Genomic DNA, 18223 nt, shown 5'->3' with positions numbered 1-18223 from the left:
CTTTTTTTAATAATAATTCAACTCGTTATTTTGCTAATGAAAACGTTCTTTTATTAATGTTTTTCTCATTCCTTTGTTTTTAACATTCATCCATCATTAAAAAAACAAATAATAATAATAATAATACTTTTCATCATCCCTTTTTTCCATTATTATTATTATTATTAATCGTGATTTTGTTTTTGTAATTTTGGAAAAAAATATAAGAAAACAATCGAAGGGAACGATTCTCATTTTCTTTTTTTTAAATAAAACAAATTTTTTATCCTCCTTTTATTCTCATCCTTTGACAAAAAAGGATTAATTACTTATAGAACGACGCGTTCGTAATAATAATAATAATAATTTTTTTCACGCGTTCGTTCGTTTGTTCGTTCGTTCGCCCACTTTTTTTTTGTGTGTGTAAGGTGGAACGTAAAATAATAATAATAATAATAGTAATTGAGGTTAAATACGAACGCATTATAAGTAAAAAAAGAAAGATGATGATGATAATGATGATGATGATGAGGTTTTTTTGCTCTTTATGATTTACGTCAAAAGCAATTCCCTTTTTCAAGATGAAATTAGAAATGGAACGTCAGATTCAAAAACTTGATCGCGTCAAAAATTGAATAGAAATCAAACGCTTAATCGAAAACGTTATAAAAATAATGATTATATAGGGCGATGACAGAAAAGAAGAAAAAAAAAAAAAAGATTTTTTTTTTCGTAAAATACATGATTAAGTTGAACGTGAAACGTTCGGTGACAATAAAAGATACGAGAGAGTGAGAGTGAGAGAGAGTGGAGATCATAGAGAATGAATACAATGGCTTTAAAAGGATGAAAGTTTTTTTTTTTTTTTTTTTTTCAAAATTTTCAAAGCTTTTCCTACAAAAAAAACCTTTTTAACAATCATAAGAAAATATTATTATTATTATTATTATTATTATTATTATTATTAATAAATTCATGTTTCATTTTTGTCGATTTTCCACAATTTCCACATTTTCCAAAAAAAAAAAAACTAATGTTTACCGTCGTTTTAAAAATTTTTTAACGGATTTTTAATTATTTTAATTTCATAAAGTAAATAAAATAAAAGTAAAAACGATTTGGCAACAATGTTTTTGTTTATCGTCGTTAAAAAGTAAAAACAAAAAAAGTCACAGAGTAAAAACAATAAATAAAAAGATAATGAACGTACAAAAGTTAAACATCTGCGAATTTTAACGGCTAATTAACGGTTAATTATTTAACGGTCGTTCTTTTTTTTAAAATTTGAATTTGAATTTATTACGTCATTAATTATCATTTTCAATTACAAAAAAATAAAACTTTGATGACGTTTTTTTTTTTATATTGATAATTATTAAATGATGATGAAAAGTATAAAAAAAATTTCCGTTGAAAATTTTTGTTTTTTGGTGACGTCACGAAAATGTTTAAAAAAAAAAAAACAATTTTCCAATCGATTTTAATTTTGTTAAAAGAAAATTTTTTTAATCTTTAATAAAATTTGTTCTCTTTTTTCTCTTTTTTACCCTTTGACGCTTTTTTCAAACAAACATTTTTAGATTTTACGTGATAAATCTCTTAACTGTACTTGAAAAGACGCCATATTTGTTTTCTCTTTTTTAAACTTCGTCACCGTTTGTATATATTTTATAATTATTTTTTTTTACTGGTTTAATGGCTTTCGTACAAAAGGTCCCCTACCCTAAAATTTTAAACGGTTAACAAAAATATTTAAAACTTTTAATAGAAAAAAAAAAAATTCAAAATGAATTTTTATTAATAATAATAATAATAATAACGGTAACGTTCGTCGTGATCTCATTCACGTTATTAAAGAAATTTTTTTTTTTTGATTGGATCGAAGGAATTTTTTTTTTTTTCTAATTCATTCATTCTAAACAAACGACAAACGTACAAACACACTTAAATCGAAAGTAGTAGATACGTGTAATAATAAAGATTAAAGAAGCGTGCCAACTTTTGAAAATATAATTCATATATATAAATATTTTTGTTTGTTTCGAGAGTATGATTTCTCATTCCCGAAATAATAATAATAATAATACTAATAATAATAAATTTAATAGAATTATTATAAAAAGGAATTCATCCCATAAAGTATAAAAAAAAAAAAATAAAATTGGGAATTGATAAAGTCGTATCCCGGTTTTCCACCGCCGCCGCCGCCGCCATCACCACCGCCTTCCTCACGCCTCGTTTCCTTGGTAAATTTATTTTCCCCTCCTGAAATATTTTTCCTTTTTAATAAATTCTCAATAAACTCTTTTTAAAAAAAAAAAAAAAAAAACTCTTAATAGACTCTTTTTAAATCCCCGACATAAAAACAATTTTATTACTAAGAAATAAGTTACAAGATTGATGAAAAAGATGGCGGCGGAAGAAGGAGGGGAAGGGAAGGGAAGAAGGGAAAAAAATAATAACATCTGACACGAAAATTGGTCACGATTTCACCGCCAACCATTAAAATTCAATTTTTCTTCTTATAACAAATAATAATAATAATAATAAAAATTTCAATTATCGAATATTTATTCGAAAAATGATGAATTTCTTTTGTTCCCAACTTAAATAATAATAAATCCTTTTAAAAAAAAAATTTTCTCAGGATTAATGACGTCACACGCTAGAATGAATTGACGTCACTTGGATACCTGGTAAATGGTCGTGTGTATGATTTTTCTTCGATGGTTTTCCTATCATAATTCACGTGTTTAACCCATTCCTTTTTCGATTGCTTTAATAATAATGATAGGAGAGAGGTAAAACGTGGCAGAAGATGATATAAGGGATGAATAAGGATTCATTTTCCTCATCATCCTTTTTTTTCGAAATGGGGAGTTTAGAAAATGATTTACGATCGTTTAACTGTAAACATTGTTTTTAAAAATTACTTTTTGTTGTCGGTTCTTTTCCCTCATTTTTTTAATATTTGCACACTGGAATGTTTTTTCATATAATAGGTTACTCGCCTCGAGGTTATTTTATTAAATATGTTTGATTTAGTAGTAGGAGTGGTAGTAAGGGTAGTGGTAGGGGTAGTAGTGATGGTGGTAGTAGCAGCAGTTTTTTTTTTAATCTCTAAATTAATGTTTAAATTTTTTATTTGCCATATTGTCTTGTTTTTTAAAATGGATAAACCGTTCGCACCGAATAAGAAATTTTTTTTTCTTTTTTATTCTTTTGTTCGGTCGTGACGTTTATAACAAGTTCTAGAACAAGATGATGGTGATGATGATGATGATGATGGTTTGTTGTTGAATCGTTGTCGGCCATATAATAAGATCAAAGGAAAGAACAAGAAGTGTCTTTCAATTGTCATTTTATGTAAAAGAATATAAAAAAAAAAGAAAATATTTTTTCTTTGAGACGACAACGACGATGACGACAACCATGACGACACTTGAAAAATAATGAACCGGAAATTAATAATAATAATAATAATAATAAAACTTTTCTTATTGTATTTTATGACAATTAATTTAAGTGTGGATTTCTTTCTTAAATTTTTTTCTTTTTATTATTCTGTGAAAAAATTTTTTTTCTTTGTCATCGATGATTTTATTTATTGATTACTCGAACCTTTTTTTTTTGTTTAAATAATAATAATGATAATAATAATAAAACAAGATATCGAAATAAAAAGAAAATTTTTTAAAAAATGAATTCCAAGTACTTACCACTTACGAAACAAAAAACAAACAAAAATTTTTTCTTAATACCTGAAAAAAAAATTTAAAAAATTAATGATAATATTATCCTTAAAGAAAATTCCTTCCCCTCACTCTCCTCCCCAGCTCCCCTTCCCAGCTCTCCTCCCTGAATTAAAAAAAAAAAAAAAAGGAGAAAGAAACAAAATAAATTTTTCTTTTTTTTTCCCCGGTCGCTTTTTCTTCCTTTTTTTTTTTGTGCTCCCCAAAGGTTGTAAAATAAATATAAGTGGCATTGTAAAAAGAAGAATATTTAGAAATCTATAACGTTTGAGTTTGTCTAACCGAAATTATTAAGCAGAAGCAAAAAAAAGCAGAAGAAAAGAAGCAGAAGAAAAAAAAAAGGGAATGAATGATGAAATCGTCGTTAAGTAAGGACTCTCATTCGAAAATTTTCCTTTTTTTTTTTTAACTCCTGCTGTGATGCATAAGTTTGTGTGTGTGTTTTTGTCTCTCTCTCTCTTCCTCTTTCCCCCTCTCTCTCTCTTTCTATTTATTCATTTCAATTTTTTTTTTAATTTTATAAACTTAAGAATTGGGAACGTAAAGAAAAAAAAAATTCCTACAACTACTACGACTACGACTACTACTTCCGGTTGTTTTGAATTTTTCTTTTTTTAACCGACAAACTTGATGGTAAGAAAAAAAAAAAAAACCGATTGTTATTATTTTATTCAAACGTGTTTGATATCACGTTTGTTGTTGTTGTTGTTGTAACAATTTATCAAATATAAATAATTACATTTTAAAATCAGATAATAAGTTAGATTTATTGAAAACAAGGGCTTACACTTTTTTTTTTATTCTGCTACCCCTTCCTTTATTTTTCACCCTTCCCTTAAATAATAAAGACCTATTACATCGATCATTTCCAATTGTGAACAACAGCTTAGAGAGAGAGAGAAAGAGTGAGTGAGTTATTTTTCATTTAGGGATGCCACCACCACCACCACCGGGAAATTAGTCTTAACAATCACGAAACTTTTTTTTTTTTTTCCAACCGCAAAAAAAAAAAGAAAAGAATTTTTCGCCATATTGAAAATTTAACCGGAAATAGCGTTTTTATTTGAACTATAGCTCGTTTAAATCAGGTATACGATAGATAGTATTTCCGGTTGAATAAAATAATAATAATAATAATAATTTTTTCGTTACGGTTAAAATTTTTTTACTTTTTTTTGTTGTTCGTGACGCTAAAAATTTTATTGAAATTTTTTTTTTAATTTTAACGTTTACAAATCACGAAAATATTATTAAAATAGTTATCATTATTATTATTATTATTACTGCGTTTTCTTTATAATTTTTAATTAATTTTTTTTTTCGTTTCGCACGTCATTTTGTATTTTTTGCTCCGGTTAATAATAATAATAAATTGATTTTTTTTTTTCTTTTTATGGAGGAGGAAAAAAAAGTTAGAATTAAAATTTTATCTTTTCTGGTGATTTTCCAAAAGAAAAAAAAAAAAAGAAAAAAGAAAAAGAAAAAAGAAAATATCGTGTCAAAAGTAAATAAAAAATAATTTTATGACTGACTCGAGTGAATTATTAACATTAACAGGAAATAGTGCCATTTCACGTGAGCAACAACCCGATCCCGTAAAGATGATTACGACACACTTCCTTTTTATCAGACATAAATAAATAAAATAAAGAGAAAGACAAGTTAATTTTACAATTTTTGATATCCCTTTAAGCACGTGCCTTGTTATCACCACCATTACCACCACCGTCACCATCCCCACCACCACCACCACCGCCATCACCATCACCATCACCCTCTCAATTTATTTAGTTTAACTTTTAAGGATTAGTCACACACGGTGGTGGTGGTGGTAGCGGTGGTATACAAATAACACATTCTTATTTATTTATTTATTTACTTATTTATTTATTTTTTTTTTCTAGAACCTTCCTCTCTACGAATACACAAAAAATGGGTGTGGGTACGAGTAATTCGGTACTACAAGCGTAGGTGGCAACAGCGGAAAATAAATAATTAAAATATTTTTAAAACAGATTGATTCGAATAAGTCGTATGATTATTATCAATCACCCTAATAATCATCCCCCTTATCACTTTTTTTTAATCCCCCATTTTAATCAACGGTGCGAAAAGATTTGTAAACACACACAAAATTATATCGAAAATGACATTTTTTTTTTTTTTAATTCCAGGATTAACCGCATAAAATCCCTTCTGGAAAAAAAAAATTTTTTTTATTTAAAAATCACACCTGGATTAAAAACGTGTGAACCTGAAAATTTTAATCCTTTACTTTTCTACTCCCCAGAGGAGATGGACGAGAAGGAGGACGAGAGGGAAGAGAAAAAGGAGGAGGAAGAGGAGGAGAAGGAGAAAGAGGAAGAAGAGAAGGAGGAGGAGGGTGGATATACAAATTAAAAACTTTTATAATGTGTGTAAGTGATGATGTTCATCACGGTTGTGTAAATAAATTTTGTTATTTGATTCCATCATCAGAATAATAATAATAATCGAAAACTATTCATTATAAAAGAGGGATGATGATGATGATGATGATGATGATGATAATAATGATGATATCGAAAGGGTGTACGATGGTACAAACACCATATTTTTTTTTTATACCCGAGAGAAAGAGTTGTAAAAAAAAAAAAAATTTTCTTTTTATACATAAAAGAACCTTTTTTCCCGTATAAAATATCTAAAATCTTTTTCCTTTCCTTTTCCTTTTAAAGGAAAGAAAAACGGATAAATTTATCACTAGTAAATAAAATAAAAAATTTTAACCTTTTAAACAAATTAGTCTTCTTCCACTTCTTCTTCTTTTTCATAAAAAAGAGAGAAAAATTTTTTCCAAAAGATAATAAATCTACCCTTAAAAAATTTAATTAATTAAATTAAAATCTTTTTTTTTTTTTTTTTTTTTTTTTTATTCAACAAGAAAAAAAACACAACAATCATAATAATAATAATTATAGTTAAAAAAAAAAAATTTGAACAAAAATATTAAAATACCTTACCTAAACCTTAATTAATTAATTAATTTAATTAAATTTTCCCCCCCGGGAAAAAACGATCGATCGAAATCGTTTCGTTATCACATCCGCCATTTTAAAAAAAAAAAAAAAGTTTGTTTTGATTTGATAATATTTTCAGTCTTGATAATTATTTATAAATAAAATCTCCGTGACTTTCTTTCTTTTCTTTGAGGAAATAAAAACTTTCCCGAAAAAAAGAGATTTTCTCGTAAGATGAAAATGGCGGATTCGTAAAACATTTTTCCTTTGATTTTAATTTTTTACGATTGGATGGCTGCTTTTTTTTTACTGCTCGCGATCGCTTTCGCTCTGACTTTTTTCAAAGAATTCATAACGAAATAATTTGCAAATGCCGGACAAACGGAATGAATCGCATTTATCGCACCCACCTGGAAGCCAAAAATCAGTCGAAAAAGGTTTGTTTTTGTGTTTGTACGAAAGCGTTTGTTATTGTTTTTAAATACATACGAATATCGTGTGAGGTAAATAACCGGTTGTGTGATCGTGAACACCAACTTTCGACAAAGCACTTTGTACAAACGTCGACGGTGAGGGAGCAAACAAACTTGATTTTTTCAATTTCGCCATTTTCGTCGCAACAAATCCGGGTAAAACCGTTTGTATGACGAGTCCTTTGTCTTTGTATTCCGTTCTCAATTCGTCGGAAAATTTTTCCACGTAACGCTAAAACACAAAAAAAAATGAAAACAATGACGACAAATGACCCCCCATCCTTCTCCCCACGTAACAATTTCTAAAATTAATTATCATTTACTTTCGTCGCTGCGTATACGGTCAACATTGGTGAGGGAAGAAGAGCAGAAGCAGAAGATATATTTATAACGACGCCATTTTTACGTTCTACCATTTTCGGCATGACGACATCGCACATTTTCGTCACGGATACGATGTTTGCATTTATCAAAGCCGTAAAAAATTTTGCCCTGTTAAAAAAAAATTAATGATAATAATGATAACGACGATTCCTACTGATAACGTAAATTTTTCTTATCGCATTTTTCTTACTTATCGGGTATATCTAAGAAAACTTCTGGATAACTGTAACTTATACCGACATTATTGACCAAAACTCCGATTTCCAGATTCGATAATGAATTTTCTATCGTTTCGTAAATCGATACATCCTGTGTGAAATCAACCGCGATAACTTTGGTCGACACGTTGTATTTAGCTTCTGGAGAAAGAAACGAAAAAATATCCGATTTTAATTTATTTTTTTTCTTCTTATCATTGATGATGATATGTCGCATCGGTCGTTATCAGTGATAACAAACTCATCACATTCGGACACCGATAAGAAAACTTTTCCTCTTTTTTTTGGGGGGGGCGGGAGTGTGTTGAATTCGTTACCTACCTATTTCTCCAGCGCATTCGTTTAGTTTATTCATATTTCGACTTATTAAAACGACGTTCATTCCCAATTCGCCCAACTGAAAACAACAACAACAATAATAATAATTTCATTCCATAGAGTATGTGAATGCGTGAGGTTTTTTTTAAAAATGAAAATTCAATAGGTACTCACCGAGTTGGCATACGCTTTGCCGATTCCATCCGTGGCACCCGTCACGACTGAAATAAAAAAAAAAAAAAATTATAAATGATGATAATAATAATAATGATAATAATAACGGTGTTTTTTTTCCTATTTCATTTTACGAAGTTTAAAAAAAAAAAAAAAAAACAATTATCAATCAAAAAAAAATTAATAATAATAATAATAATAAAACTTTCACTTTTTTTTCGTCCGGATGCCTCCATCTAGTTTGCTATTTTTTATTATTATTATTATTATTATCATTTATTTTACGTTCTTCTCCTCTACCCATTTATTTCTCCAATCGAACACACGCACACACGCACACGCACACGCAAAAAAAAGAAAAATTCGTTTCGGACCAATTTTTTTTTTTTTTTTCCTCCTATTTTGCGTGCAAGACAAATTTGACGTGATTTATTATCGTTTGTTGACCGTTTGTTCGTTTGTTTGTTTGTTTGCTTGTTTGATTTTTAATGGTTAAATAATTATTATTAAATCATTGTGTGTGCATATAATAAATAAGGCTACTCCCCTTAACCGTTCCATTTCCCTCCCCGTACGGAAAAAATAATAATAATAATAATAATTTTCGGTTTAGTTTTTTTGTTTATGACGTAATTAATACGCGTAATTATAACACGTCATAAATCATTTTTTTTTTTTTTTTTAAATCGTTCCGCGGATTTCATTTCAAATTTTTTTTTTTTACAATTTTCTTATGGGAATGACATAACACGACAACAACAACAATAATAATAATAATAATAAATCACACCTTAATTTAATTGTTTTTTTAATAAATGGATAATATTATAAACAATTTACTATTATTATTATTATTATTATTTTGTTTAAATAAAAATGTAGGACGATAGAAAAAGTTTTTGGAAAGTTTTTTTAAGTGCATATATATATATGGTTCGTTAATTTTAACGTTTTAAATAAAAATTTATTTATTTATTTACATAATTTTAAATTTCATTCGAATCCTTTTTACAATAATAATAATAATAATAATAATAAAGTTTAACATTCTTTCATGACTTGCACGTTTTTGTTACAGAAAAAAAAAAAACCGTTACGCAAAAAAAAAATACAAACGAACGACGACGACGACAACCGAACTAGTTTTGCTCTTCTTCTTCGTCTTCTGCTTTTAACCCGCGAAAAATTTCGTCTGGAGAAATATTTACAAAAAAAAAAACAAGGGTACTAGTTTCAAAAAAAAAATTTAACCTTTGATAATAATAATAATTACTACGAGAACGAAAGAATAATCGAGAGAAAGTTAAATGAGAAAGTAAAAAAAATAATAAAACCGCGAATTTCATCCATCATTTGAACTCCATTCTGGAAATTGCTGGAGAATAATTTTTTATTTTTTTGTGCGTGCGTGCGTGCGTGTGCGTGCGTGAGTGTTCGACGGTTCGTTTGAAAATTTATAAAATTATATTTTTTAAAATCAACTCACCTGCCCATTTTCCTCTTTGCTTGACAAGAACATCTTTGTTCATCGAACATTTAACGCAATTGTAATAAACAAATGTTGCTAGTTTGAGTGCGATGTGACAACCAAAATACAAAACGCTGAGCAATCCAATAACTTCCAACGGTGTCATTTTTTTCTATATAAATAATAATAATAATAATAATAATAATAAACGATTATTCCGAATCGATTGGTTTTTCTCTCATAACAGTAATAATAATAAATTAATCAAATAAATAAAATCTTTGACACATAATAAACAAAAACGTGTAACAAACAACAATTAAAAATAAAATAAAAACAAACAAATAAACAAACTGCGAACGCGATAGAATAGCAAACAAAAAAAACTTTTTCCTATGAGTAAAAAAAAAAAAAAAAACAACCGTACAAACGGTAAAAGTCTTTCACCGCTCCTAAAAAAAATTATTTTTATCGTTTCTTATTGGTTGTTCGTTTTTTTTTAATCGTAAAAGTGCGATTATGGTGGCACTCCTAAACAACCGACACAATTGCACCACTACTACTACATCCTATTTGAAAATTATAATGAAAGTTTTTTGCCGAGTTCTCGCGGTTTGAATAATTTCTCCGTGTCGGTAATAAGTCATAAAATTTTTTGCCGATCATTCTTTACCACCACCATCATCACTACCACTACCACCACCAAGATCAACTTCCTGCTGTTGTTGTTGCTGTTTTTTTTTTTTTTTAATTATAATAAAAAGACCAACAAACAAACGGGAATGATTAGAGCAACGTGTTAAATTTAAACTAAAGCATTTTTAATTTTTTTTTTCGGGGGGGGGGAGGGAGGAAAGTAGAAAGCATGGTGGTGGTGTGTGCGTGTCAATGGCATAAAGAAAAATACGAAAAATCTCATTTGGTAAAATTAAAGAGAGAAATTAAGTTGCCGGGAGTGGTGGTGTACTTCTGTAATCTAACTTCTTGGAAGCATCAACTTGGATGCCTTGGGGGAACCCGAGGTAGCTAGGTTGAGTTCAAAAAGGGGAAAAATCGGTCCAAAAGTGTTTAAATCTTGGGAGTGGGAGTTCAATTTTAGCTCGTCTTAACAAGAACAGAAAAGTTCCTAGGTAAGGGAATAAGTGACTTAGCATATTCTTTTCTAGGCATTGGAGATACGCCGGCCCTTGTTCGAAGGGATGAAACTGGGTACTTGATTCAAATAGGGAAAATACGGGCCTGCGATGTGAAAGGAAGACAAATGAACGATCAACGGGATTCGCAACCTCATACATCTCTCCCTCTCTCTCTGGAAACTCGCAGACTCTGTGGAAGAGATCCAGACAGTTTCTCAAAGAGTAAAAAAGGAGGAAGTACCGGGATCTTTTTCAGGTAAGATTCCCACTTTCGCGAGTGTGAACCTGATGGTTCTAGCTCAGGGTGGGGTCGAAGCTGAAACACGTCAAGGAGTTTTATCCCACACTCTCCCTGCTATCGGGTGGGGAAGTTACTGCGAAATGATGCATTTTTCCCGGGTAAATAAAACAAAAAAATTAAATAAAAACCGGAAATCGAAAATAATTTACGACTTGCACTAATTTTAACGAAAAATTTTGCGTACGACATGCGTAAAAGTAAAAATAATTTTATTAGTCTAGTCTAGTCTAGTCTAGTCTAGTGTGATTTAGTCTAGTCTGATAAAATTTGAAATGATTTTTATTTATTGGCCTTAAAATAAAAAATTTTAATTCAAGTATTGTTTCGTTTTTAAACGATTGCAATTATTTTCTTTTATTTTATTAAATATTTGATCCATTCCCGTGACATTTGACCTTTTTAAAAATATTTCAACCTCAAATATTTTATTACAATTTAACGCGAATGATAACTAAAACTAGTAAAAAAAAAAACTTTTGTTTTACCTTCATTCGAATTTCTAAAAAAAAAAAAAACAAAGCTTTAATTTTGTTGCTTCATTTCCGGTTTGTATTATTTCATTAAAAAAAAAAAATTTCAACGTGTAAAAAGAAAATTTGAATATTCAAAATTGGTGACCCCCGAACAAACAAAAATTTTTTTTTCGTTTTTGAAAATTTTAAATTATAATTAAAAGCAAAAAAAAAAAAAAAAAAAAAAACTACAGACGAATACGTCAAACGGTTAAAATTTAATTAATTATTTCCTTTTGTCGTAATAATAAAAGTTCAAAGTTCAAGGGTTAAATTTGACCAATAAAAAAAAAAAACAAAAATTTTTAAACTGATTTTTTTTTTTTTCGAATTGAAAGTTCGAAACGTTTGTTTGACAAACTCAAAAACGTTTTTTTTTTTTCGTGTTAAAATTCCTCTCCTTCCACGTTCGATATCTAATGACACGAAAAAAAAAAATTTTTTTTTGTTTTTAATACTTAAAAATTCGTTACGACGACTCTCATCACTTACAGACTTTTTTTTTATTATTTCTTTTCGAATTCGTCTTTTATACTTTAAAATTTTTCGTTACGTTCGTTCGTTTGTTTGTTTGTTTGTTTGTTCGTTGTTCGATTCGTACTTTCTACATCTCGTTCCTTTTAAAATTTGAATAGATTTATGAATTTTTTTTTTTTTTTTACGTAATACACGAATAAAATTTATAATTAAACCTCTCGAAAATTCAATTACGTAATAGGTAAATCAAAAAAATTTGAATTTTTTTTCTTATCGTAAATTTTTTCTTCCTATCACGTGTCACAAAAAAAAAAAACCGTAAAAAATTTATTGACACGACGTTTTTTCTTTTTTCTTCTCTCATCATTTTTTTAACAATATGTGTATTATATATATTTGAAATAATAATAATAAAAAGTAGGACAAATTTTTTTTTGTTATAAATAAAAATTAAAATTTAAAAAGTCATCAAAAAAAAAAAAAAAAATTAACTCGATTTGCAAAATGGCCGTCGACGTTTGATTAATCAGCAAATTTTTTATTTTTTTTTATAACCGAAATTTTTTTCAAATCGAAAGTTGAACGTCCTTAAATGAATACAAATTTAATATATTTTTATATAAACAATTATTTTCATTAAAATTAAATCATCTGAAATTTATATAAAATCATAATGATGATGATTTTCAATCGGCAACCGTCAACCGTCAACGGTTATTTTTATTTATTTGAATATTAACGTAATTTTACATAACAAAATTACGTTTTAATATATAAAAATTATTCGTCTTCTAATGACACGTTTAAATCGAATTATATCATTCGATAATAACATGATGATAATAAATTACAAAAAAAAAAAAAAAAAAAATTTTAGTTAAATGAAAAATAAACACAACCGAAGACACAACAATGGCCGTTCCGTAACGTGTCTAAAAAAATTTTTAATTTCCTTCTTTTAAAAACAAAAAAAAAAAAAACGAGGAAATTGTTTTCCGGAACGGAAAATCATTCACGTCATTAACGTCAAATAAAATTTTAATACGAAAAAATAATAATTCGAATTCAAAAAGAAAAAAAAAAAACGCCGTTAAAAAATAAAAATGTAAATAACGACGCCATGTTTGTTTGTTTGTTTTTTTTTAAAATAAATTTTAATAATAATAATAATAATAATAATTACCCTCATTTTAATTACACCCGAAGTGTATAAATAAAAATCTTCCAAGTAAATTCTCAACACGTCAATCATTGATTATTAAAATATATGTATTTTATTATTATTAACACAAAAAATAAAAACGATTAATTAAATCAATTAAATAAAAATAAAAAAAAATGAAAATAAAAATGCTGTTGTTGCATTGTTAATTATCGAACGGCTGACGCGAAACAAAATGTCTGCCGTCGCGCATGCGCAAATGAAACTTTCGATTCGAATTTGATATTTTAACAAAAAAAAAAAAAATTTTTTACTTATGTCGTTATCAAAAAAGGGAAATATAAGAAAGTTAATTTTATGAATAAGTTAAATAGATATAAAATAGTTCAATTAATAATTATTATAATTGTTTTTCTTTCTGTTTGCTTAGCGATTTTTCATTATGTCATTGTTGATGGAATTTTTCTTTTTTTTTTTTTAATTTACCTGTTGTTTTTTCTAGAATGTTCTCGATATATGTGCATATGAATATTTTATTTATTTAAAAATTTAATTAATAAATAAATTAAATAAGTTTAATAAATTTACGCGGTGTTTACCCGCGAAAAAAAAAAAAAATAATTGGAAAATTTATTTACCGGAAGTAAATTCATTTACGTTAATTTTAATTTCCTTTTTATTTATAATTATCGTTAATTTGTTTTGTATTTAAAAAACAACCCGAAATTTTATATGTAAATTAATTATTATTATTATTATTATTATTATTATTATTATTATTATTATTATTTTAATTTCGAAATTTCGTTGGTGCTGCTGCTTTCGAAGAATGTGGGTTGCATACTCACGTGACACGATTTCCCGAATTGTTTCTTCTTTTTAATTCTTCAAAATCTTCTTCGAATTTCTTTTTGTTGAATGAGACTTGGCTCCCAGTGCTCCCCGATTATTTCCAAATTTCTGTATTTCAGCCTTTTGTCTGCTTCTTTGGCTGTCTGGTGTTCGAAGTACGGATACTTCCACAATTATATTACATTATTTTTCGGAATTATGTCTCAGGATGATATCCGGTTTGTTGGTTGGCACAGTTTTGTCAATGTGGATTTGTTGATATTATGGTCCCTTCTGTCGTAACCGGGCTTGGAATGTGGTTGTACCATCTCTTGGCTTTTCCGTCTATTCCATATTCACAACAGATATTCCAATGGAGATGCTCGCTCTTAAGTTATTTTTGAGATTGGGCTTTGCTATCATAAGTCGTAAACTGCCATTCTTCCAATTCGTTTTCTTTCTTCTACAATTGTCCTCGCTTTTTTGAGAACTCCTCCCTTCTCCTAAGGTTGGATGCTGTTGATGGGATTCCATGTACTTTTCAATCCCGACAATGGCAGTCTATGAACATCAGCTTTCAAATGCAACGTACCATTTCCAGAATTTTCCTTGTTCTTAGGTTCAAATGCGTGATTTCTTCTGTCGTCCAATCCACGAAGCCAAAACCTTGATTCTATTACAGGAACTACTGATGTACCAAATGCATTAATTTTGTTTTTTCTGCCATCTCAAAATTTTCTTCTTTCCCAAAGTATTTGCTCCAGGATCAAGTTCTCTGATGTTATCCTCTTGATATTCTTTATTTATTTATTAAATTATTAAATAAATATCTCTTCTTCCTATGGTTTATCATAGCACCTAAATAAATTTAAACAATTACTGTGACGTCATCACAAATATTAAATTTAAAAAAAAAATTTTCCTGTCCAAGTAATTAGCAATTATCTATCATTTGTAAAATTGATAAGAGAGAGAGAGAGTGTTATCAACGGATTATTTGATAATAATAATAATTAATAATAAATAAAAAAAAATTAAAACTTTTTATTTATTTATTTTTTTATATATTTTTTTTTAAAATTATTTATTTATTATTTATTAGTCATTCACATAAGAATGATTTTTTTTTTCTTTTTTTTTTTTTTTATCAAGTCAGTCTAGAAAAGCAAAATCGACAAGCAACAGAAAAAAAAAAAAAATTTTTTTTTTCTTTTTTTTCCTTTTTTTTTATTACACAATGATAATAATCATAATAATTTAAACAAACAAACATACAAAAAAAAATTAATAAATAAATAAAAAAGAAAATAATAATTAATTAATTAAGCTATTCAACCGGGAAATAATTATTTAAAATAATAATATTAATAATAATAATTTATTTTTTAAATAATAATTTTACCATTATTATCGTTATTATCATTATTATTATTATTATTATTATTATTATTATTATTATTATTATTATTATTATTTCGGACGTTGTGTCGAATGCACTTTTAATAAAAATTTTAATTTTAATTTTTTTTTTTTTTACAGAAAAATATCGACGGAGCGAATCTAATAACACTTTTATAATTTTTTTTTTTTTTTACTATCATTATCATTATCATTATCATTATCATTATCATTATTATTATTATTAATAAACACAAACAAACTCTATAACACCATAAAATAAAAATTTTTAATTTTTTTAAATAATAATAATGATAAATTTATTTATCGAAAAAAAAAAAACGAAAAAGAAAATGGCAAGATTCGTCACTTTTTAAAAAAAAAAAAAAATTTTTTTAATCAAAATTGAAAAAATCATCATTATCATCAATCAATCAATCAATCACTACTACGTATACACATTTTTATTTTTTTTATTTTGGAATGAATTTTAAAATGCAATCAAATAAATATTTTCTTACGGAAAAATTATAATAATAAACAAAAAAAGAAAAAAAAACACGACAAATTTCACGCCATCTTTTATAGCGAAATACAAAATGGATGCCGTCGACGTCACCGATGACGACAACAACGACGACGACGACGTTTAAATGTTTGTAAACAAACAAAAAAAAGCGCGGGAAAATCATATCGTGCTTATATATACATACTTAAAGAAAAAAAAACCTGTTTTATAACAAACTGGAAAATTTTTTCGTATGTGCGATTTTAAATATTATTATTATTATCATCAATATTTATATTATTTACATATATAAAAAAAATTTATTTTTGCGTGCTCTCGTGCGCGTGCGTTTATTTATTTATTGAAAAAAAAACTTTTATTATTTACAATAAATTTTTAAAGTGCTTTTAAAAAATTTTCTTTTTACACTTCATATTTTGGCATCGATTATTTTTATTTATTCGAGGGGGGGGAGGGAGAAGGGGGAGGAGGAAGGGAGGGAAAAGAGAAGAGGGGGCGGGGCAAGAGGGATTTCCCAGTTTATAAAACAGGTTGTACAATTTTCTTTTTTTTTTACAATCAATTAATAATTCGTTTAAGAAAAAAAAAAAGAAAATTGAACTACAAAAAACGATATTTTTCACACGTTATTATTATTATTATTATTTATCGAAAATAAGAATGTATAAAAAAAAAAAAATTTTTTAAATGCTTTCGAAACAGTCTTGAAAAAAAATTTTCCTTATAATAATAATAATAATATAAATATTAAGGACGAGAGAATGTTTTTATTATTATTATTATTAAATTATCCAATGGGGAATGCCCTAATACTTAAATGCATTATAAAAAAAAAACGTTTGAAAGGAAGGACCTTTTCCATTTTGATTTATTTCAAATTATTATTATTATTATTATCATTTCTATTTCCTCTTTTCCGTTATCTTAGATTAATTTAATCTAACGATTATCTTAAACAAACAAACGACAACAACAACAACGATTTTATCGGATTCGAATTGATAAAAAACAGAAAAAAACATTGATCAGACTGATTATTCGTCAATAATAATAATAATACTAGAAAATTGTGTATAAAAAAAAATGGCCCACTCATAAATATGATGCTAATTAATTGAAGCAGAAGAAAAACGCAATGAAACAAAAAAAGAAAATTTTTTTCTTTTACGAACCCACCCATCCCCCCATCATCTTTCCCTTTCGATTTTTTTTTTTAACGTGTCGTCTGCTTCTTACAATAATAATAATAATAGTAAATTTATGCATTTGTATAGATGTATAGATGACGATGGTGATGATGATGATGATGATGATTTATCATAAGAGTTTACCGTTCGAGTTTGTTGTTTTTCATATTTTTTTTTTTTTTAATTTTTTTTTTTTTTTTTTTTTTTTTATAAAAACTACAATGACGTCATATAATTATCGATAAATTTTTCTTTTCATTCAAAAAAAAAAAAAGAAAATTCATATACCCTATTTACAAAACGTTTTTAAATTTTAAATGAGAGATAGATAGAGAGAGTGAGAAAGAGAGAGAACGTAAAAAAAAAAAAAAAGGAAAACTTTCTTATATGCTGCATATTTTCAATTAAAAATACGCTTTACGAATTACGTCACGATTTCGTTCGATTAAATAAATCGATATATCGAATTTTTTTTTTTTTTTTTTTTCATTTACACCCCCGATAAATTTGATTCGTTGATTCGTTGATGATGATGATGATGATGATTATAATTATTATTTTAAAATTACAAAAAATAAATAAATAAATAAATAAATAAATTTTCTTTTTTCTTTTCTTTCCCCCCGCCTTTCCCTTTTTTTTCTCCCCCATCTTCCCCCTTTTCTCATTAACTCCTCCGAATTTTGTAATTTAAAAAACGTAAAATAATAATAATAATAATAATAATAATAATAATAATAATAATTCGTGTGCGTTGTCAATGACAAAAAAAAAAAAAAAAAATAATTTTAAAAAAAATAAAAGAAAAATCATTTTTCGTCAACCGAAGTAAAAGAAAAAAAAAAAAAATTTTTTCTTCCCGTTCGTAACGAAACGTTCGTGTGATGAATACGCACGTTCTACATGATAAATAAATATATAAATA

At 26.9% G+C, this 18223-nt stretch overlaps 1 protein-coding gene across 1 annotated transcript; it reads right to left on the bottom strand.

The window, feature by feature from the left end:
* Positions 1–7011: 7011 nt before the first annotated feature.
* On the bottom strand, positions 7012–9931 carry Phum_PHUM527040 (steroid dehydrogenase, putative; the record flags this gene model as incomplete). Its single annotated transcript, XM_002431360.1, has 7 exons — positions 7012–7140; positions 7220–7435; positions 7527–7695; positions 7778–7946; positions 8127–8202; positions 8298–8344; positions 9784–9931. 7 exons carry the CDS (start codon positions 9929–9931, stop codon positions 7012–7014), a joined length of 954 nt encoding a protein of 317 aa, XP_002431405.1.
* Between the last annotated feature and the right edge of the window lie 8292 nt (positions 9932–18223).

Source organism: Pediculus humanus, genomic scaffold (assembly GCF_000006295.1).
Source record: "Pediculus humanus corporis 1103172108285 genomic scaffold, whole genome shotgun sequence".
Taxonomy (NCBI): Eukaryota; Metazoa; Arthropoda; class Insecta; order Psocodea; family Pediculidae; genus Pediculus; species Pediculus humanus.
This window is presented reverse-complemented; position numbering and strand designations above follow the sequence as displayed.